This window comes from Tympanuchus pallidicinctus, unplaced genomic scaffold (assembly GCF_026119805.1).
Source record: "Tympanuchus pallidicinctus isolate F22 unplaced genomic scaffold, pur_lepc_1.0 scaffold22, whole genome shotgun sequence".
Taxonomy (NCBI): domain Eukaryota; kingdom Metazoa; phylum Chordata; class Aves; order Galliformes; family Phasianidae; genus Tympanuchus; species Tympanuchus pallidicinctus.
The window spans coordinates 31,989,138-32,012,650 of NW_026294739.1; the positions used below are offsets into that span (position 1 = coordinate 31,989,138).

General features: G+C 38.4%; 1 protein-coding gene across 1 annotated transcript; it reads left to right on the forward strand.

The window, feature by feature from the left end:
• The first annotated feature begins 50 nt into the window (after positions 1 to 50).
• UBA2 (ubiquitin like modifier activating enzyme 2) lies at positions 51 to 17,325 on the forward strand. Its single transcript, XM_052686375.1, has 17 exons — positions 51 to 276; positions 3,701 to 3,784; positions 4,050 to 4,120; positions 5,296 to 5,360; positions 5,832 to 5,932; positions 6,091 to 6,212; positions 6,722 to 6,789; positions 9,074 to 9,195; positions 9,983 to 10,082; positions 10,621 to 10,778; positions 11,625 to 11,718; positions 11,811 to 11,923; positions 12,397 to 12,552; positions 13,199 to 13,295; positions 13,881 to 13,986; positions 14,721 to 14,857; positions 16,243 to 17,325. Exons 1-17 carry the CDS (start codon positions 133 to 135, stop codon positions 16,419 to 16,421), a joined length of 1,917 nt encoding a protein of 638 aa, XP_052542335.1. The 5' UTR covers positions 51 to 132; the 3' UTR covers positions 16,422 to 17,325.
• Positions 17,326 to 23,513: the final 6,188 nt, after the last annotated feature.

Here is a 23,513-nt window from a genome sequence, read left to right on the forward strand (position 1 = left end):
AGAGGGCGCTGCGGGACGGGCGGGCGGCCGCCGCTCTGGTCTCGCGCGGGCTCGCTGTCCGGAGCGCGGCCCGGCTGAGGAGAGCCGCGCGGCGCCGCTCTTTCCGCCCGTCGCTGTTTTTTGCCCGCCGTCATGTCCGCGCCCGCGTCCGGCCCCCTGGGCAGCGAGCTGGCGGAGGCCGTGGCCCAAGCGCGGCTCTTGGTGGTGGGGGCCGGAGGCATCGGCTGCGAGCTCCTCAAGGACCTGGTGCTCACCGGCTTCGGCAACATCGACGTGGTGCGGGCCGGGGCTGGGCCGGGTGCGGGGTCGGCGGCGCGAGGAGGGCCGCCGCGGCGAGGGGCGGGCGGGGGCCGGGGCCAGGCCGGGCGGGCGGGGCCGGGGGCGCCGGGCGGCGGGCATGGGGGCGCTGTGCGCGGCGCTGTGGTGCGGCGCTGCCCCTCCCCGCCCGCATTGTCTGCGTGTTTTCAAACTACTGAGCGCCCGCCAAAGCGGCCGGGCCGGGCGTTCGCCGCCGGGGGCCGGGCTCCGCACAAAGGGGAGCCGCCTCGGCCTCGAGCCCGCCTTCCTCGTCGGAGCGAGCGCCGTGGCGGCCGGACGGGCCTTCTTCGCCGCGGAGCTCGGGTCGCCCTGCCCTCCCCGGCCACCGCTCGGCGGAGGAGCGACCGCGCCTCTCCCGGGGCCGGAGGTGCAAGCTGGAAGCGGTGGTGCGCCGCCCCGCCACCCCTAGGCTAGCTTCGTGCGGCTTTATGGGCGCGGAACTTAGCGGGCGCTGATAGAGCTATGCTGTTAGACGCTGAGCTGTAAAGCCGCCCGTGCCGCAAAGCCCGAGAGCTTCCCGCGCGCCGATGGTTTCGCTTTTGCTTCCTGAAGCTCTGCGAGCGTAGGAAGGGCGGAACTCGGCTGAGGGTGGCGCGGGACGGAGAGAAACGGCCCGGCCTCGTGCCTTTATTCGGCTCTTAGAGAAGTTGAGAGATCTGCGTTCAGAACTTCACGTGAAGAGGCCGTGGGAGTGCGGGTTCAGGGCTGTTCTGCTGTCTGTGCTCATCGGTGCTTTGCCGGGAGCCGCTTCTGAGCGGTTCCTATGGCACGTGAGGAGTTTGTCCCTGCGTTCAGACCTGTTGAGCGAAGCTTATCAGAAGCGGCTTCTCTCAGCATTGCCAGCCGCCAGCAGAGCCCAGCTGCTTCTCGTTTGTACAGCTCAGACTTTGCACTAAAATGGATTTGTAGGGCGTGCCGAAGTGTAATTCCAAATTGTCCTTTTGATTTGAGTCTGCCAGTGGGAGCCTACCAAATTTCAACACGGTATGAGTGAAACAAACGCAAGAGTGGAAACGTGATATCTGTGCTGTTTTCTATGCCTCCTTTTTTCTTTTCTACCTTATTCTGCCACTTCTGTGCGCTCACAGTTCAATAACATACAGTTTAGTAATTTCTGGTTTTGCAGCTAGTCGTTAAGCATAGATCCCATTGGAGTCTGCTTGTTGTTTCCTTTAGTTAGATATTTTTTTTAATTGTCTTTGGAGTCTGCTCGATTGGTTTCCATTACCTTAAGTATGTGTTGGATCAGAGCCATTCTCATTTAAAAATATGACTGTCTTATGTAATGGAGTAACATTTTGATAGCATATGGAATGGATAGGCAGAAGACAAGGTGAGAGCAGGAACAGAATTGTGCAAAAGGGCAATTTGATGTCAGTTGAAAAAAACTGTATGTCAGTGTCCGTGGTATTATTGGGGATTGCCTTTGATTGTTACAGGTCAATGAACTCAAACATCTGAGAATACTTGTTTGTGTATTATTTATCTATTTATCACAGCATTAATATTAAAATAGAAAAGCAGTTCTGAACAGGAGCACTTCAGAAACACAGAGCTTAACTAAATGTACTTTGTTGAAAGTAGAACAAAATGTCTAAATACAAGTCTGCATTCAGAACACAGAAGTTTATTCTTAGGAAGTTCCTTTCCTTCTAACTTTGAAAAGTGAGAGCAGTGTAAAGTTGCTTTAGCTTGAGGACTGTCAAATTCGGATCGTTCTCAGCTGAATTGTAGCTTTGGTTGGAGTCCAGTGGTGTCAAGTACTCTCTTTGGAGAAAAATTTCCATTACCTTTTCTGTCTTGGCAGTAGTGTTTGAGATCAGTTTTCATTTGCAGCTGATGTCAGTTAAGTCTCCAGTTAAAGGACTGAAGGCTTTCTAGACAGTTGAACATCAAGAGATGAATGCACTCAGTTTCTCTCGAAGTTCCCAACCTTCATGGCTTTGGACTAAGCGGGCCTTGTGGCTGTCATATGGGAAGGGAAGTGGAAGTGTGTTTTTTCGCAGGTATCCCTTTTGATGGGGGTTACAAGAACACGAGTAGTTGGAGGACACAATGGGTAATACAGATTGACAGCCTCACCTCCTCATACCTTTCTGAAACATCTTACTTTTTCTGTGTGCTCAGTATCAGCTGGTGCTTTTATGCAGCATTTAATTAAAACTCTTTGGCTAGTAGAGTGTTCAGCATGTTAAATTTTAATCCTTAAATTAAACAATTAAATATTTAAATAAATACTTCCTTCAGATAACATCAAGTTGGATCTTTGATCCTGTATGCAGAGAGTCCTTCACAGGAAGTGCATGACGTACTTTTATACTTATTCAAATTTGGGTCATAAAATTAAAAGCAAATGAAAGCACCTCCTGGCTGGTGTGTGGAACCTGAGCACTGAGCAGCATTGAGCAGCACTGAGCAGTACCTCCATAGAGCTGAAAGTGTTCTGTGCTGAGTACGACAGCGTTAGCAGTGGGAGTTTGGGGGGGTACTGCGGGATCAGCAGAGCTGTCAGCTCACCCTCCCTGTTCCTGTTTAAGCACGTCAGGGACACGGGCAGACTTAACGTGAGTGTAAGTGACGAGTGGTGACAGCACAGGTAGGAATCAGTCCTCTCGCTGTTGGATGTAAATCTGAGTTCCTGTGGGGCAAATTGTGATTATGATGTTCTTATGTCTGCATCAACAATTAGGAACATGGTTCTGAGGGGAATTAAAGTTGTGATGTACTTCAAGGTTGTGCAGCGTGAATATTTTGTGGTGTATGTTTTTAAACATCTTGATCACGTGATTCAATTTATTTTCTTTTCTAGGTGAATTTTATATTTTTTCATACGCCCTTGCCTGGTGGCAGGCAGTAAAAGCCTGCCTTGTGCTGTATGCGTTAGGTGACAGCGCAGCCTCGTGTCCTGCCAGCCACATTCACGTGAAGCTGGGCTTTCCTGCCCCGGCAGCGCAGGCAGGGGCTTTCCTGCGTGGTGCCACCGAGTCCTGTGGCATTTCCTCTGGCGTCCGCTGTGCTCCTAATGCTTGCTCAATAAAGCCTTCATCCGGCAAGAGATAGAAGAGTCGGTTATTGACATTCCACCAAATGTTCTGCCTGTGCATCTCAAAATTGATGTACATTTTTAGTAGGGATTCTCCAAAGAAAGGCTGTTGTCATATAGCTCTCAACATTTGAGGTGTGGTTCCACTATTAATAAATGTTTAAATGAAGATCATTTATCCCTGAAGATCGTGGTGCTTCTACAGTTGTGCAAATGTAATACGAGCGTGGAGGTCCAAGAAGGAGTCTGTACAGCTTTTGTGATTTAGTTCATCACATTTGATGGCTTTGTTCCTTTTATTTCTGCAGAAGTGAAATGGCTCTTTTTGTGTGTCTGTAGATTGATTTGGATACTATTGATGTCAGCAATCTCAACAGGCAGTTTTTGTTTCAGAAGAAACATGTTGGAAGATCAAAAGCGCAGGTGAGGAAAAAGTCAAAGCTCACATTTTACTCGTTTGGTGTTATTTTGTGGACATTGTTAGAAACCTGTCACAGTTTTGTTGATGCTGCTGAGAGGTAAGTGGTGGTTGGCTGCTTGTGGCTGTCTCCAAGTTTCATTTAAAAGTGTTAAAATCTCTAAGGTAGTCAATTTACTCAGTACTCAACTGGTACTGAGTCGCTTTAGAAAGAAGGAAGAAATAATAAGTGTTGTTTTTGTTTTTGTTTTGTTTTGTTTTTATTTCTAGGTTGCCAAGGAAAGCGTGTTACAGTTTTATCCAGAAGCTAATATTATAGCTTACCATGATAGCATCATGAAGTATGTTTGTTTTTAAGCTCTAATTACGTGTTCTGATTTGCAAGTACTGTTATTTAAATGCTGCAGTGGTGTGCTTTAAGGTACTTCCCAAACCTTCTGCAATAAGGTAGCTGTAAATATGAGACTGCATTGCACTGAATGGGAGTGTGGATTTTGCATGAATTTTATTAAATTCTGGTAGCTGTAGTTATTTGCTTATGTCTCATTCTCACTTTATTAGCAACATTACTACTTGAGATTCTACGCTGTATGATTTCTTGATGTCATGAGTGATAATTAGAGGAAAATAAGTGTGAATGTTGAGTACTTGATTTAAAAAAAAAATTTAAAACATCCAAAACTTTTGTCATGCATAGGGCATAGAATCATGGAATGATTGGGGTTGAAAGGCAGGTGTAAATATTGCTCAGTCACCAAACTGTTAAAATCTGGTCTTTATGGTCCATAACAAGTCAGTGAAGTGCAAGATCATGTAGGTTTTCATTATAGTTATTTCCCAGCTATTAATGTGCATTTGTCCAGTTTTTACAAAAGGTCACACTCTCAATTAATTTTAAGGTTTCAGCTCTGATGTTGCGATCAGCCACTGAAACATTGGCTCATTGCATCCTCCTCCTAAAACTATAAAACCATTAATCCTGTTTACTTGCTTCTCTGTCATCTTTGCTGCTGCCTTATATAAGTCAGCAAAATGCAATGTGAAGATGCTAAGGTGTCAGGATTTTCAAGTCCCTCATCTTGGCTTCTAAGGGTATGCAGATACAATCAAAACCAATTGAGCTTCCCCACTGTAATGAGATATCAACAGTCTGATGAGCTGTGGTAATTACAGTGTGCACATCTTACCCTCAGCTGGTGGTTTTTAAAGTCAATTATCAGAGATCATCCAATTTACTCATTAGATCAGAGCAGTGTAGACACTTTTTTGCCTGCTTGTTTCATTGTCAAAGTGACAGCGATTGGAATAGCATCCTTCCAGTGACAGGTCATGCTTCTACCCAGCTTTAAAATGGGCTGAAGACAAATGGGTTGCTTAAGGGCTATGGGTAAATCTGTAGTGCGTGTAATCTGTACATGAACATCAGTCTGCCCTTTCTGTGTGTGCTGTTTCTGTTGTGACATAACAACCAATAACTTTGATGTACCATTTTGAATACTGTTTTTCTTTTCTGTAGCCCTGACTATAACGTAGAGTTCTTCCGCCAGTTTACGTTGGTTATGAATGCTCTGGATAACAGAGGTGAAGTTTTCATTATGATTTTGCATTGAAGGTGAAAGTGCAGTTGCTTGTTCATGAGAACAGGACTCTGATGTGTTCTACTACTAGTTCTTGAGCAGTGTCAGTTAAATAAGTATCTTCTCAAGCCAGCTGTAGTTTAACTAATGCTTTTGTGCACTGTTAAAACATTGAGAGCTTAGGCAGAACTGTTACAGGTGCTTTGAAAGTAAACAAGTCTGCTGTGTTACTGCTTTGTGGAAACTGATTTTTATTTTGTGTAAATGCATAACTGTTAAATTGTCTGCTGTATTTGATAGCACCAGTATATTTTGTATCAGTTGGACAGTGGGCTTTGTGAAAGAGGCGTAATGCTAACGTTAGTGAAATAAGGCAAATTCAGGACGAATGTGTGTGTAGGAGTCTGGCTTGTGTTTGTAGAAGTCAAACTTATTTCCACTCACTCAAATTTCTGTTAAACTTCTTGCTCTGCAGCTGCCCGTAACCATGTGAACAGGATGTGTCTGGCTGCCGATGTTCCTCTTATAGAGAGTGGAACTGCAGGCTACCTTGGTCAAGTAACAGTTATTAAGAAGGTCAGTTGTGTTCTACTCCTGTCGCTTTAAGTTTAAATCATTGGCTATTTTAGACAGCAGAGTTGGGTGCTGTGAGATAAAGTTACAGCTCATCTGATAGTGGTGCATTCTGTCGGTAGTCTCACGGTGTGACGAGTAAATATTTCGCTTTTCACCAGGGAGTGACAGAGTGCTATGAATGTCATCCTAAACCAACTCAGAAGACTTTTCCAGGCTGCACAATCCGTAACACTCCATCAGAACCTATCCATTGCATTGTGTGGGCCAAGTATTTGTTCAAGTAAGTCTTCTTTCCTTTTTTTCTTTCAAAATGGGGACTGTAATTCACTCTCTTTGTGTTGGTTTCTAAAACTACAGATTGAGAAATTAAGGACACAGGTTGAAAACTATTGTAGATAACAGCAAAAACCTCCAGTTGTTTGACTTTTTCCTGTTTTTTAAAATACACAGATAGCATGTCAGTTAGTATTTAAGCCTTGTTCTGCTATCACAGAAAATAGGGCAGAATGACTTTAAAACAGAGTAAGGTTTGCTGGGATTGCGGAGATAGATGAACTATTGAGGGAGTCATATGCATCTCTTTTACTAAATTCATTTTCCTGTTGAGTTTTCTGCATGCTCCATGTTAAGTCTGCATGTGATGAATTCCAGCAATTTAAAATGCAATGGATGAAGTAGCACTCTGATAGCAAGAATTCTAAAGTGCACATTTACCAATTTCCAAATATTTCAGTATTCAATAAGACATGAGTAAAATCTGGTGTTGTGTTGTTCTTAATTGCTGTACAGTCAGTTGTTTGGAGAAGAAGATGCTGATCAAGAAGTCTCTCCTGACAGAGCTGATCCTGAAGCTGCCTGTAAGTGTGATATAGATTGTACTTACCCTGTTACTGAGACGTGTCAGAAATTGACTTCCTTCTGTCCATTTCTTGAAGTTATGGTTTAGCTCCATTTTCTTCTGAGAGGGTTTCACTTAAGGCACTCACGAACAACATGAATTTAGGGTATGCAAGCAGCAGATCACCTTTGTTTGCATCATACTTACTGCTGTGTATTAAAAGTCTGCAGTGATTTCAGTGCCGTTGGGTTTGGTTTTGGTTGGTTTTTGTTAGTTTGTTTTTAGTTAACTTGATGCACAGTGTATACTGAGAGCTTTGTGTGGCCCAGCATGCAAAAAACACCCTTCAAAATGCCAATATTTTGATAGTTTCAGTTGTCAGAATTGTAGCCCTTATGGGCAGCTAAAACGTTAATGAATTGATTACTTCAGCTGTTGCAAAAACCTTTTCATGCAGAGTGAGATAGGTTTCTGTCATTCATTAGTTGTCGTCAGTAAGAATGTGGGTAGAGCAGCTGTGAGGAGCAGTCAGTATGCTTTATAATCGTGAAGTTCCAGTTCATACATCCAGATTTGTGATAAATGATTTAGGTTTAAGTTTATATATATATTCAGAGACTCCTATTCCCTCCGGAGCAAACTCTCTTCCCCATCTGCACGGAGAAGTGAAGTGAACTTGAAGTGAAAATTAAATATTACTGGTCTTTGCAGGACAACATATTTTCCTGTGTATTGAATTTGATGGAGTACTTCCTTCCATGCAGGTGGGAGACTTGCTTTCTAAACCAAGGACTGAAAACTGAGTGCTGTATGTAGTCACACTGTATTTTCCACTCCTAGCTGAGGGATTGCCAAACTGGAAAACGGGTCAAGTCTCAATTCTTCTAGTTTGAGACACTTCCATGTTCATCTGCATAGAAAAGATGCCTGTTTAGTGTGATGTTTTTGTAGCTATTCTGCATTTTTTTATATGAACAGTGGCCGTAGTCACTGCAGTGGTGAATAAGCATCTTTACTGCTTCTCCTCTTGGATTCTTTTAAGTGGTGAACTTGGGAGAGGGAGTTTAAAAAGAGCCTCAGAATCTCTGAACATCAGATAACGTTCATGTAATGAATGGTTCCTATGGGGTGTCCTTAATAAATTTCTGACTCTTAAGGGAGTGGCACATAAACTCATCTACAGCAACAGCTGAGGGAGTACTTGAAGGCAGCAAACATGCTGCTGCTAACTTGAAGGATCCCAGGGCAATCATAGGGAGGACTGAGCTGTGGCCTCATCTCTGTAGTGATCAAACTGTCAGTTGCTCTACTGCTGCTTAGAATCAGGGAACCTTCTATTGTATGTTGAGGAAAAGTAAGGGAAAGGAAACCGTGTCATGTGTCTTTAGGGTCCTTTGAAAGCATTGGCAAAGCTGTGGACAGGCATATCTGGTTTACTCCATTGTGAATCTGCAGGTGGCACTCTTTTTTAAGGAAACTGAAGAAACTAAGATGTATTGCAGGAAAAAGGATGAAGATCCTGAAGTGGAAATGATAGAGATAAATGGTGACTAGAGGCGTCTCCCAGTGCTGTTCAGCAGATGTGAATAAACAGACTTCCTCAGAATAATAAAGATGATGGTTAAGAATTGAAAGTAGAAGAAAGTTTCACAATATAAAATGACTAGACAATGAAATGCTGGGTAGCTATTGGTGCAGATAAATAAAAAGATGCATTGGAGAAGGGAAGGGAGAACATTCCCAAATTTGCATGTGAAATGGTGATTTTCTGAGTTGATTTTCTGCATGCAGTCAAGATTTTTTAATAGTTATCTGAGAATATCAACTTGATGCTTACTAGTAGCCAAGATAACAATTGCTGGAAGTGACTAGGAGAAAAAAATGGAAATGAAAAGCACCTGAAAGGATAGAATATTATCATATGGGGATGATCACAGGTAGGAAGCTGATAATCTGTCTTAAAATTCTAATGAGGCTAAAACTCTTAAGCCAGGAAAAAAGACAACTAAAAGGAGATTGTGAGAAATTTATGAACTCACAACACAGTGAGAAGAAAAGAAATAGGAAACAATTGCTTATTGTTTCTGCCAGTAAAAGAATTTGATGGCATTGAGTTAACTAGTGAACTGTAGTTGTAGAAATGAACAATCACAGTTGCACTGTGTCTAATTTAGCTTTTATTGGGAACAGTAAAGCCATTTCATGGTGCTTGAATGATTTTGATCATTGACACTAGGAAATATTTGGATATGATTTCCTTTTTTTTCCTGTTAACTAACATTTTGTTAATGCTTTATTTATAGGGGAGCCAGCAGAAGCAGAAGCCAGAGCACGAGCATCAAATGAAGATGGTGAGATTAAACGTGTTTCAACTAAGGAGTGGGCTAAATCAACTGGATATGATCCAGTTAAGCTTTTTACCAAGGTACATTTTTTACCCCCAAAAAATGTCTTTATTTGAAGTGTATGAGAAGTTTAAAAGTTTGATCAAAATCCAGTTTGAACACATTGAGCATCAGTCATGCAGCTGTATTATGACTTGATCAATTTGCTGTTGTGTTGGTCTTTTGCAGCATTTGCTTGTTTTATGGCATTGTTTGTGTCTATATGGACAACTGCAGCAGCTTGTCCATATTGTAAAACAACCCAATGGAGTTGTTGTAATATGAGAAGGTAATCTCTTGAATTCTGTGGAAATTTCACTGCGCCTTTTCACAACCAGTCTGAGGATCAGAAATACATAATTCATGCCCTGTATATAATCAGATGCTGGTGTAAGAAAACATAAACTCTTAGGAGTTATGTTTCTAAGTAGTTGCAAAAAAAAAAAGGAAATGAGTGTAGAATGTAGTGTTGATAGATAGCAGTAGTTTTCCTCATGAGATTAATTTTCATATAGGTAACAGTATTGCAGGAGGTTAGTATACAAATGGCTGTAGTGATAGCTTCACATGCACCCACTGTTTGGATGACTGTTTCTTGATTTTGGTGTCCCCCAAATTAATGAGAACTGTCTACTTTCTGCACAAAGCATTGAGAGTTTTTTTTATTGTGGAGTTTGGTTTTATATGTATTGTTTGAAATATTGTCAAGGAGAAAAGCAAAAACTCATGAATCTAATGCTGTTTTTTTCAGTTTCAAAGGAGATGAAAAAATAAAATATATCTCTTTTTCCCTTCTTCCTTTTTTTTTTTTTTTTAAATGTTGCCTAGCTTTTCAAAGATGACATTAGATATTTGCTGACAATGGATAAGCTGTGGAGGAAAAGAAAGCCTCCAGTGCCACTGGACTGGGCTGAAGTACAAAATCAAGGTAATTGTTCTTTCTCCTGGTACATACTTGTAAGTCACATTTCTTGTTTGTTAATGCAGCTCTGTAACATGTACGTTTTCTCACTTTCACAATTGAGTACTGATACTGAACACACTACTTCATAACTCCTGAAGATATTTTTTTTCTATAGAGAAAACATTTTTTTCTAAAAACTGTTTTGGAATTCTTGTTTTGAGTGATCAGTATTGGCTATGGAAAATTCCTATTTCACAGAATTACATGGCAGTTTATTCTAGGGGAGCTTAGGGCACACACTGATACATTTTATCTAAAAGCTGAAAACCTACATTTGTTTTAACTTGTGCACATCTGTAGATGCCCTAAATATAGCTGTTAATTGCAGTTTAAAACACAGACTTTTAAAAAAAAAAAATGTCAGGGCTGCTGTAGCTTAAGAGTACTGTTCTTCAGTTTAGAAAGCATTTAATTTTGTTAAATCAGCAAATTCTTAGCTCTTTGAGAGAATTTTTTTTGAATTTATAAATATTCCTGGTATTATTTTTTTCTTTTCCTGAAGAGAAAAGTGTATCTGACCAACAAAATGAATCCTCAGTTTTGAAAGATCAGCAGGTTCTCGATGTCAAGAGCTATGCACACTTATTCTCAAAGAGTGTTGAAACCCTGAGACTTCACCTGGCTGAGAAAGGTGATGGAGCAGAGCTTATATGGGATAAGGTTAGTTTACCTCATAGATAAGAAACTTATATTCTGTGTTCTTAATACAAATGTTGGAGTGATTAAGTTTAATTACAGTGTAGTGCTGCTAAGGACAAAAATGGCTGACACATCACTAAAAGCACGTGCTTTTATGTATATGACATATGAAGTACCTTAGGTACTTCATATGTCATTGAATTTATCAATTAAGTATTGTGATGTAAAATAATTTACCAACTTTGAAAAGCACAAATTAAGAAGCAGGTGCCATATTTTCATTTTGAAAATATTTTAATAATGCCACTCCCTTTGTAGCTTTCTCTAAAACATGTTCTTGTACAGTAGTTTGTAGCTAGAGTTGGACATAATTAGCTCTGACAGTAGGTATGAAGCATATTGCAAGTTCTGCAGAAGAAAAACAAGAAGCAGGGAATTCTTCTTCAGTCCCAGAGGCAGTGTGATCTTCCTGTGGTCTGTTGTCACGTGAGAAAAAAATGTAGTGTGTCAGTTGGGAGGGAGTGACAACCAAAATAGAAAAACAGTGTTGCAACAGCTGATGAAAATACTTCTTGTTTGTGAAATACCAGTGTTTCAAACCAAGCATAAAACATTGTAAGGTTTATTATTTAGACATTATTTTGAACATGAAAAGGCATTTTATTAATACACGAATGCAGTATTAAAATACTAAATACATTTTGTAAACATGTTTTTGAAGTACTGCTGCTCTGTTTAAACATAGTATTTAGATGAGGAAGTGTACATACTTTGAAATGGAATATTTTACAGACTTTTTTTATGTTGCCAAGTTTTTCCAGTGTGTAATCTGATTTTTAAATGCACTTTCCATTAACTTCTTCTCAGGATGACCCTTCTGCAATGGATTTTGTCACTTCTGCTGCAAACCTCAGGATGCACGTTTTCAGTATGAATATGAAGAGCAGATTTGATATCAAGTGTAAGAGTTAAAATATAATGCTTTATTTAATAACCTAAACTTCTACGTTCCGTTTGCTGTTAAAAATCCATGCACTCTTGCTTCTTTTGCAGCAATGGCAGGAAATATTATCCCAGCTATAGCTACTACTAATGCAATAATAGCTGGTCTGATAGTGTTGGAGGGTTTGAAGATTTTATCGGGAAAAATAGATCAGTGTAGAACGGTAAGTGGGAATAAGACACTTCTCTTTCTTGTTATTCATTATTTATTCAACAGTCATGTTTAGCTTTCTTTTACTAGTGTGTAGTTTTACTCCATGTCACTTTTTGTTTCAGTAATTCTGAATGTGTTAGGAACATTCACCCACCACAGAAAGAAAAGTGGAAGTCTTGAGGATTGTGGAGTTGCATCTGATTTCATGAAAATTGGCTGCTGGATAAGAGAAAGAACCAGACTGACAGCACTTGAAACATACCATTTTCATGTTACAGTTCTGTTTGACAGTAGCTGGTTAGTCAGCACAGGTGTCATTGTGGCCTGGCTGTAATACACACTTTCTCCTGTTTAGTAGGCATGTCAAAGAGGATTAGGGAACAAGACAATCTGGGATTCTTAAGAGAACAAATCTGTAGGGAAACAGATTTTATTAGTGCTTTACTTACAGAATAACTTGTTTCATTCTTGTCTGTCTTCAAGATTTTTTTGAACAAGCAGCCAAATCCCAAAAAGAAGCTATTGGTTCCTTGTGCTTTGGATCCACCAAATCCTAACTGTTACGTATGTGCAAGTAAGCCAGAAGTGACTGTGAGACTTAATGTACACAAAGTTACTGTGCTAACACTCCAGGACAAGGTAAATCTTGAATATTAGCTATGGCTTTTGCTTTGATTCCAGTACTGTACATTATTAAAGATTTTGTTCAATATATTTTGACTGAATGTTAGCTTTGTCATATTTGCTCTGCTCTTTGTATTTTTCTCAGATGAAAGAAAAGCTAGATTAGCCAGTATGCATCTTACTTGTGAGTCCTTGTACATCTTGTGAAAGAATGTATTTTGTCTTTTAAATTTCTATTCTTAACTAACAGGAAAAAAAAACAGCATTTCATTTGAATAGTTCAGTAGCTATATTACAGTTCTGTAGTAGCAACTGATTTCTAAAACTACCATTTTATGAAAGAAGTATTTAAAAAATCAAATCAGCGCATCATCTGAACTTGTAAAGGTGAGATCACAAGTGTCATAGACATCAGTTTTTTAGATCCTGAGATTTCAGGTAACAAAATGATAGGTTTTTTTTGTTTTTTTTTTTTTTGTTTTTTTGTTTTTTGTTTTTTTTTTTTTGTTTCCATGAGAAAGAAGAAACAAAGTTTAGGCTTTTAGCAAATGCTGGAACATGGGCCAGGATAGGAAAAACTGTAACTTATTTGTCTTATGAACATTATTTGTCTTATGAACATTATAAAAGCAGATATTGATTATATAATCAATCTTTTCAGATAGTGAAAGAAAAATTTGCTATGGTAGCACCAGATGTACAGATAGATGATGGAAAGGGAACTATTCTTATCTCTTCAGAAGAAGGAGAAACAGAAGGTATGTGTACTGAAGCTTTTTAGATAAAAGTAGATAAAAACTGGGAAGAATTAAAATACAAGGAATTGTAAGTGGTTTAGTGCTCAGCCTGTAGACTAATAACTGAAGAGAACTGGATTTGCAGGTATGTAAGTGGCTTAAGAGTAGCTAGTGGTGTTCTCTAGCTGTGTTTACTGTTCTGCTTCCCCATATCAAATACTTTCACCTGGAGCATCAGGATTCCACTTGGGAATTGGGTATTCAGCTGTAAAAATGCAGCAGTTATCTTCCCCTCTTGGTAGTCCTTTTCACTTTCTTATTTGTGTTATCTTCATGTTCCTTGTAAGCCCTATTGCAGTACCCATATTATCTCCAGAAGATGTTCCTATTCATAATAATAGTTACGTGAACATGACACTTGAGACATAGATAACTCAAAATCTGTAGTTTTCATTTCAGATTTAAATGTAAACTTTTACTTTCAATTCAGATGTAATTATTAATGTTCACTTTATAGGTTAAACTTCTGGAATACGTATTTTTAATAGTAAAAACAGTCTTTATGTAAATAGCTGTACACACCACTGTGTTTCACTATTTTTCTAGCAAATAACCACAGGAAATTATCAGACTTTGGAATTCGAAATGGCACTCGACTACAAGCAGATGATTTCCTCCAGGATTATACTCTGTTAATCAATGTGCTTCATAGGTAAGAATTCTGAAATAATTACTTTTGTGTATATGTATAGAATTCCACAGCGAGTTTCCAGGTATGAATTTTAAATTTGTGAATAAAGCTAAAACATTTAGTTGCTTATATAATGAAATTAAAGGGTTTTTTTTTTAAATAAATGGATATAGTTCAGTGTGTTAGATTTCTTAATTTCTATTTTATTACAAAAGTAATTGGTAAGATTTTATCTGAACAGTTTGCTCATTAAGTAACATAAGAATTGTGCAAAGCTAAATTTGCTTTTAGAGCAGCTAAAAGGTGAGAAACAGCTGCGTAAAACCAGATAAAGACCTGCTGATGTAGTAATTCATTTATCTGTGTTCAGATATGGTAATGCAAAGAGAAGTCACTTTGAAATAATTCGTGTGCATTTAACTTTGGGTAAGTAATACACTCATTATATGGAGTAAATCAACACACTGCAATTTCGGTGCAAATGAAAATGTGAGATTGAGGAAGAAAAGTAATCTAGGGTAGTAATGATTTCCTTTCTTTCCTAAGCATTTTATGGCATGGCATTGGCGGGGGAACAAACTCACAAACAGACAAAGCACAAATTATAGAGGAGGGATGAACAGATTTTCCTTCTTTTGAGTATATTTTCCTTACTTTGTCCCAGTTGGAGGGACTCTGATAATTTGAATGATACATTTTGTTTGTGGAAAAGGCAGTGTTTCTGTTGTTCAAAACTGTATATGTTTTTTCTGCAGTGAAGACCTAGAAAAAGATGTAGAATTTGAAGTTGTGGGCGACACCCCTGAAAAAGTTGGCCCTAAACCATCAGAACCAACATCCAAAAACATTACCAATGGTAGTGATGACGGAGCACAACCTTCAACATCAACAGGTAAATAGATGTCAATATTAAATAAAGTGAAATAGTCTTTCAGTCCAATTAAAATACTTGAATTTTATGATTTAACTTTGCCAATATGAAGTGAAAGACACTCGAATTGCCCCTGTATAAATATAATATTAAATGGTAAAAATGCACAGACTGTTTCAAAGGTTTGTAGTAAATACAACTTACTATATTATTACATTATTTAACTTGGAGGTGCTTGAGGGAGATTGTCAACTGAAACACACTATTTGCATGGTAATTCAAATACAGTTAAATCCATTCTATCTCATGGTCACCCTATTGTGTGACAAAAAAGAATCAGGTTTGTTGCTTTCTCCCTACAGATTAAAAGTTACTGTGTGGATCTCTTTGATCACATTTTATTCTGTTAATTTAAGAACATGTCTTTTTAAATCTGCTTAAACAGAATTATTTTTCACCTGCTGAGCGAAGGCATGGCAAAAAAAAAGAAGTATTTGCTACCCAAAAAGTGCCACCATGACTTTTGTAATACAGGGTATTCTTTTGAATATGCCCCACAATAGCTGAACTCAAATACAGGATGTGTAGGCAGTAAAAGCTAATGTACTGGAAACATTGTAGTGTTTTAGTGATATCTGTAGCTCCATCCGAAGCTTTTGGATTATGTTCATTTACCTGTCAGAGTCCTACTTCAGACACAGAAGTGTGTAGTCAGTTGCATCTTGTGTTTTGTTTCATGAAAGATTAAATGTTATGAGTACTGATATAGGTTCAAGTTAAGTACAAAACAACCCCTCTGCCCCAGATAGCATTAGAAACTAGCACAAAATTAATTTTTAAGATGAGTTTCTTCTTGAAGTCCACCAGATGTCCTGAGAGTTCATGTTTGGTTCTAGTTTCCATTCTTTACGCCATCCATTGTTATCCATTAGCTCTTTCAAGTCTGCCACTCCACCCTTTCTGTACGTTTTCTCTCTCGTAGAGCATGGTTTCTAGTGGAGAGTGTTACTGAATGCACCAGCCAGAGGTGAGGCTGGACTACAGCTTTGTGTTTGTTTAAAGGTTCTTAAAGACTCTAGCAGATAGCATGCAATTCTTCTACTTCATATGTGCAAAAAAATTGTGCTAATGCATTTGCATTAGCTAATGTGGGAATTCCTAAAAATATGGGAATATTTGAGTTATTGAAATGTTTTCCATACCTCTAATGAAAAGGGAATAGCCACGTGACTAGCATATTTCACAGGTTTTGGAGAAATTCAAAAGATTCTTGCCATTTGTTGACAGAGATTATGGATAAAGAATGATCTGAGATGTATTTGTTATGTGAGGGGCATGCTGTGCTTTCTTTCGAGAGCAGACTGTCCTTACAGTACCCATGGGAATTAAAAATACGTATTTTGCAGCTCCAGATCAAGATGATCTATTTATAATTGATTCTGAAGATGAAGGCCATTCAAGTAATGCTGATGATACGGAAAATAAGAGCCGCAAGAGAAAACTAGAAGATAAAGAGTGCGTCAGTACAAAGAGAGTGCGTACGGAGCAGACAGAAGAGCAAGATGAAATTATAGCATTAGACTGAACATGCAGATGTTGTTTGACAAAATGATTGAGTCCATGTAATGCAGCAACAGCATATTATTTGGGGATGTGAAAAATGTCCAGAACTAGACTAATTGTAAGGCTTTTGTTCTGAGGAAATACCAAACCATTGGCTTAAATAATTTTTGTCTGTTTCTCTTGATGATAAAGCTGTCATCTCAATAGAGTCTTCTAGAAGTTTTTCCATATTGAATTCCATATATTAAATGTAGTAGAAACATAGTTTTTAAATACTTGCAGATAAGTATTTACTTAAACAGTCATGAAAATAAGCATGTTATTTTTGTGTAAATACCTTATAAGTATAACTCAGTAGGACAAAAAAAACCTACTCTGCTTTAGTAAAGGGTCATCACTTGATGCCCAGACTTGTAAGTACCTAAATTTTTCTTTTGCTTGAAGAACAGTATTTTTAGTCTAGTCCTAAACATTTTTCATACCCTGAACAAGGAGAGAATTCACTAAAGCAAATTAGTGCCATGTTTTAACAGTGTTCTTAAACTTTAACTGGCACTGTGTACATTACTGTAAAACTGTTAATTTACTCAAGTTTTTCAGCTCGTACTGCCTGGTATGTCAATGTAAGAAGCAAATTTTTTGTGTATTGTTACAGTTTCTGGTTATTTATATTTGATGTTTTGTAAACTCAGATACTACTACTACACTGTACATCTGACGGACCAAATAAATGACATCTGAAGTACTTGCTATATATGCTTGCACAGTCCAAGTTTATGCTGATTTATGGGATTTTAAAATGTATAGCCTTCAAAAATTACTGTACTATTTTCATTTTTCTAAACATAACCCAGTAGTACAGAACTTGAGCTTCACTTGTTTGAGGTGAAAGGGGAATTTTTTTAATAAAACCTTTGTGAATGTTTTTTTTTTCCTTGGACACTTATTGGGTTTTTCAGTTGGAGCACTTGCATCACCACACGCATGCTTTCAGCACCTCGTGCCTTCAGAAAGAGAAAGCACTGGGCTTCTATGTGCTATACTTTGTGCTTATGGCAAAAGTGCAGCCTTTAGGAACAGTGTCTTAAAGCCTACTGCATTTGTTGACATGTTTTAGTAGCTCTCTGTACTATCAGTGTTGATTCTTAAAACATGGTAATCTGCCATTTCTGTCACTGCACTGAAATTTCTTGCTAGCTTTGTGTTAATGAACCAGAACAGCTTCTATTCGTAGATAAGTACTCAGTGGCAGCCTTACGAAGTAGAGAAATACAGTGGACAGGATTTATTTTGTTGCAGCTTATAAACTGTTGCATTTTTAACAAGATGTGAACCATGTAATGAATGTAAAAACCAAACATGGCACTTCTTAGGTTCTACATCTGATTCTGTCTAATAGAAGACCAAGTTCTTATCTGTATTGAATTGCCAATACAGTATAAAACTATAATGCGATGCAATTAATGTTTTTTCTCTACTTTTAGGAAGTAATAGTCACACAGAACAGCTTGTTTGACGACATAATACTCGAAAATGAAATTAAACCTTTGAGTTAGTTGCTTCTTGGCCAGCATCAGTGAAGACTGAGAGGTAAAGATGTAAATAAGAGAAACAGTTTTCTGCGCTATAATGGGAAGCTTTTATAGTTCTCACTATAAACAGTTAAAGTACTAGAATTTAATGTCTGACATTTTCCAATAACAAAGATCAGCATCTTTCTTTTAGCTCACTAAAAATAAAATTATTGGTTTATTAAATAAGTTGTCAAATGGCTTGTTATCTGTGTAATAGGATGTGATTCTCACTGTGGCATGACAATGCCGTATCTAAGCTGCTGGCATCATAATGTGTGAAGGAGGTCTTACTGCAGGATGTTTTAGAGAAGTACTGAAAAACTTAAGGTATGCATCATCATGTGATTTGCAGCATAAAAGGTAATAATAGCATTAACTATAAGCAATTACAAGTTGACAATTTGGGAGATACGTTTGTACTGCTTTTTGGGGGGATTAAGTAGTTACATAGCAAAAAAAGGCTCTCCTTCCTGTAAAATAATCTAAAGTGAATTAATTCTTCAATATATTTTTTCTGTATTCCAGCAGCTTCTGTAAACGTGACAGGATGTTGATACAGTCTTTGTTCTCTTGGGTTCTTGTTAAGTTTGGTAATACTGAATGAATCAGTAAAAATGCAGAATGATTCTATGCTGGATGAAAACGGCTCTTCAGAACTGATGGAAGTACGAGCGTCCTTAAGTGGCTACTGGCCACTGACATTGTAGTGGTGGAGAAGGTTCCAAACTAAACTTGCTCTTGTTCTTGCAAAAGCAAATTATACGTTGGATAATATATAAATGTATAAGCAAATTGTACTTTGACGCATTTACTAAGCTTTTAGATTTTTGTTCTTAAAAAACAAGCAGCTTTTCAACAGACCTTAAAGTCCTCACAGCAGTAATATCAGTATGGGAGGAAATACAGTTGGAAGACAACACTCAGAAGTTAAAATGAATGAAATATTCCCTAGTTCCTTGGCTTTGCAAACTTCATGCAAGCTCTGCTCCACTAAGGGTTTCTGAGCCAGGCTCATTAAATCAGTCTATAAATTGCTATTTGCAGTGATACAAAGTGGCCTTTCTGACACACAGCTTTTTGTAGTTGATTGCTTATATTGATGCTAATTTCTGTGAGACAAGTAATTCTTTCTGACTGGTTTTCATATTAATTCATTCTTAATGCTTGTATTTTTATCTGTGTGGTGAATTTGAGTGCCATATATAAAGAGAATGAGACAGACTGTAATTTAGTGTAGTTGATTGCAGCTGTGAGCATTGTCTGCTATCTGCCTTTGTATGCTATTAGTTCAATATCGTTGTTGTTTACTGGAGCGCAGAAAGGAGTATGGACCACTACTGCTATCCAACAGTTACTGTGAATCCATTAAGTTGTTCTGACTTAAGGTAAAAAACATGTAACAATTTCCCCAAAATCTTACTGTTTTAAAAACCTGCCTGATTCTCAAAGCATACAGAGAATCACTCTTTAAGGGGCAGATGATGACTGTTCAGGTCAGGGGAACTTTGTGGGTGATGGTGTGATGGTGTAGTAACCAGTCCACCTCCTGGAAAGCAACTTTAACGTGGAGATACCAGTAAGATGTCTGTAGTAGTGAGGTTTTAGTTTTACTTTATAAAACTATTTTGTTGTTGAATGGCAGGGAGATGGTGCATGATTTTCTGGCTTTTAGACTGCGACAGCTGGCAGGCAGATTGATGTGCCATTTCAGGCTGTGACCTTTATGACAAAGAGCTCTTCCTAGCCATTTGTTAGATCACAAAAGATAAAATGAGCCCATGTTCAGTGAGTATATACTGATATTGTATGTGTCAAGCTTTATCTCCACTGTCACAAAGTTGTAAATGTGCATTTGAAAACTGAACAAACACTGAATTAGGGAAAATAGTCCCCTCCTCTCTACCTGTTCTGTTTTCTTCCTTTTAAGTGGAGGTATTTTCTTTCTCCCTTTTGCATCTATTGTTACAGAAATCTTCAGCTGTGTTTATTTAAAATGTCGATTTTAGAAGAAAGCAGAAACTAGGATGAAAGTAATACAACAAATTTCACACAAGTCAGTCATTTATTTGTTGCTTGCCTGAGATTATTTCTGGGCTACTGTCTTAAGCAGAACGATTACAGAGAGCATATATGCACAAAGGGATAGGAAGATGCAACTTAATGATTTGGAGGCTTTCATTCTTTTTAAAGATGCATAGGATGAAGGAAGTAAATATACTTCTAGATACAGGTTGATACAGTATATACAGTTATTAACAACATAAAATTGCTGTTTGGTTACTTGTCGTTACATTTGTCTTTCTCATCAGCATACTACTTCACTCACATGAGAAAAGTGAGACGTTTTCAGCATAGCTTCCTAAAGAAAAGACTTAGGGAATTGCTCCACCAATCCTCTTCAACATTTGAAGCTACTTGTATTGAGCAACTGCATCTCAAACATGCTGTAATTCTACAAGTAAGTGGCTGTAGATAGAGACCCACACAAGTGCTTCTGTAATAGCATTCAGCTTTTAGATGCAGCAGTCACACACCTACACAGCTGCTCATGGGCCTTCGCTGTTTTTTGTCCATCTAAGTATGGACTGAAGGCAGCAGGAGTGTGTTGGGAAGGAGAGTGACTAAGATTTTTAACCTAGAAACTTGGGAAGCTGCCTGGAGCTGTAGCTATCAAGGGAACAAGAAGGCTGTATGTTGGTGCATGTGTTGTAGAGGAGTGCCAGAGACAAGAGTACTGACAAGTCTGTTGAAGAAAGCAGGCAAATGCCATGGAGAAACCTGGAGGTACTGCACATGGCTGCTTAAAGCTTGGGTAAGTTCTGAAGACTGTTCTGATACAAAGAGGGTGCCACTGCTGCAACAGTACTGGGAATTTGGAGAAGTTAAAAGCTGGAGAACGCAAAAAATGCAGAAAGCAGACATGTATAAGACCAGCTTTCATTGGCTCTGTTGTTTGTGGAACAGCTCCTTCTTGCCAATAGGTTGATTATTTTCATTCAAGGAGTGTTAAATCTATTACATTATGGAAAATACCGTAAAAAGTAAATATAATTCATATTCTCAACCAAAGGATGTCCTATTTCTTCTAAAAAGATTCTTCTCATCAGAGCTGAAATGCATTGTGTTGTCAGGGCAGGAGGCCAGTGCTTGTAGCCTGCCATCTTTCTTGGACGCGTATAAAAAGGCATGGTTTGTCTGGTATTCTTCACCAGCACAGAACAGGACGTATATAGCAGGACCTGTAGATGCAGTGTTCCTGGTGTTCTTGTTTTTCTTTAATGAAATATGTTAATACAGTCTGATTTTTTTTTTTAATGCATGATGGTTTGCACTGCTGTAAACAAGCCCTCATTTTTATCATGTCAGTATGAATTTTAAATCTATGTACTCTCCTTTTTTTTTTTATATTTTCACTTCTTTGAATGTTTGAATAAGACTTAAAACATATTAAGTGGCTGCACCGTTAACCGAGCCAGCCAACTAAACCATGCACTTATGCATATGTAGTGACTGCTATTAAGCTAATTGATTGTGTTTGAATTTATGGTATTATGTCCTCTGATTGCAGGGAAGTATGACTAAGGCTGTGCGCAGTCTCCCAAGTATGAGCCAATTAACTGCTTTGGCCAGGAATGCCAAAAGCAGAAATATGTAAGAGAAGTGGAAGATGAAGCTATAAAAGAAATAAGATACATAAATGGTGTATTAATCATAAGTACTTAGACATATGTTGTCTGTCTAATGTAGCATGTTCACAAAGTGGCTGTTGTGACTAGAACTTTTCAGGGTCTGTCCCAAGTTACATTTGTGCAGCATGGTGAATAGCTGCATTTGCAATGAATAAGAAGAATGTAAAAAATGTTAAATAGTGTTTTATGGCAGATTGAGAATGAGAAATGACTCACAAACCTGCAGAATAGTGTTAGCGAAAAATAGTTGTGTCCAGCAGTCAAAGGTAGCCGCTGAGCTACACCGCCTTCTGTCCACCAGAAGATGGTGCCCTAGAATACATTCGGTAATTGCAATTTTTAAAAGCAGTGATTTCTGAATGAGTATTTAAAAACAAACAAAAACCAACAAAACCCTGCCATGCTACGGTCCTAAAAACAAAACAGCACAGCCTTTGTGATGCTTGTACTTTCATTCAAATCCTGAAGTAGTGTAAAAATAGTTGCATGGTCTGCTGCTTTCAGTGAAGTGGCTATCTAGATCTAAAGTATTTTGGAGAACAAGAATGACCTCAATTGACTTTAATTCCAAATAATCACCAAAATATTAATGCACATTCATATCCAGACTTTATATTCTGAAAAGCTTGCTTATGATTAAATTTATCACAACACAAATGAGCATACAGGACTCAAGCAAGATAAAGCAATATAAAACACAATACAGCTAGAACTTAAATGAATACAAAATAAAAGCTCCAAATCAAACTATTCCTCTTCATATTTTTAATATAAATTTCACAAGTATTTCTTTTTAAATCAGGCTTTGGAACAGAGGGAGGAACAGGGATAATAGTGATATTCTTTACCAAGAAACAAATCAATTTTATAAATGCAGATCAGAAAAGTAAACCCAAGTAGCACTAAGTCTTATTTACCTGTGGATTTCCAAGTATAATTTTGTTGTTTTCTTGATAAGGGAGAGAAAGAAGAAAAATGCAAAAAAAAATAATAATAATCAAGTAGCATCCAGTTCAACAGTAAAATCTGTTTGAGCAGCTTCACATTGATAAATGGATGAAATGAGAAAATTAACTAACTCCTGTGCTGTATCAGTAAAGACATACATTGTAAAACATGCTACATGCAAGTCAGGCAGATTTTTTGCCACAGTCTTAAGGAGGGCCAAAGTTTCACCAGCGAATTCTTAAATCTGCAGATTCTCTGCTTTGTTGCAGCTCAGGGAGACAGAATCCCCAGCAGACCATTAATTTTCCCTGCCTGCTGGCTTGGCCAGGGTTTTGCTGAAGGCACTGGCAATTAGAAGAAACAGGAGTGTGCTGCCTGTGAGGCCCAGCCGGCCAATATTCACAGATCAATAACTCCACCTGGCTTTTTTGCTCCCTCTAAATCTCACACAAAGGAGTTTATTTAGCAGAAGCAGCTGGCTTTCCTTCATATCTGATGTGCTGATATAACTTAACAGTAGACACAAGGATTGCCACAACAAATTACAAAGTGAAGTTCTCTTTTAATATTCCATGACAGCTCTTATGTTCTGAGTTGCACAAGTCTTTTTTGCAATATAAACATTTCAGGTTGTTAAAATTAAACACGTGTATTTAAAACAAATTGGGGAGAAAAACGTGTCACGCTGTAATTGCCAATCATTTTTTCTTTTATACAGCAGTAAGAAGTATGATAGGAGCACTTACTACAACAACAGCAGCTCTAACTCTATGCGTCTTGTTTGCACAGCACTGCACATATGGTCCTCTGTGAGAAACACAGCGCTGCTCGAGTGCATTGTGTACCTTGCAAACATATTTATCTCACCCATGTGGGCCACATCTGTGGCTGCAGCATGGATAA

Excerpts from the sequence above, each read along its gene's own strand:
- UBA2 (XM_052686375.1), top strand. The coding sequence starts at position 133 with ATGTCCGCGCCCGCGTCCGGCCCCCTGGGCAGCGAGCTGGCGGAGGCC. Across the intron at positions 4,121-5,295 it reads TACCATGATAGCATCATGAA|CCCTGACTATAACGTAGAGT; the intron begins GTATGTTTGTTT and ends TCTTTTCTGTAG. Across the intron at positions 9,196-9,982 it reads CAGTTAAGCTTTTTACCAAG|CTTTTCAAAGATGACATTAG; the intron begins GTACATTTTTTA and ends AATGTTGCCTAG.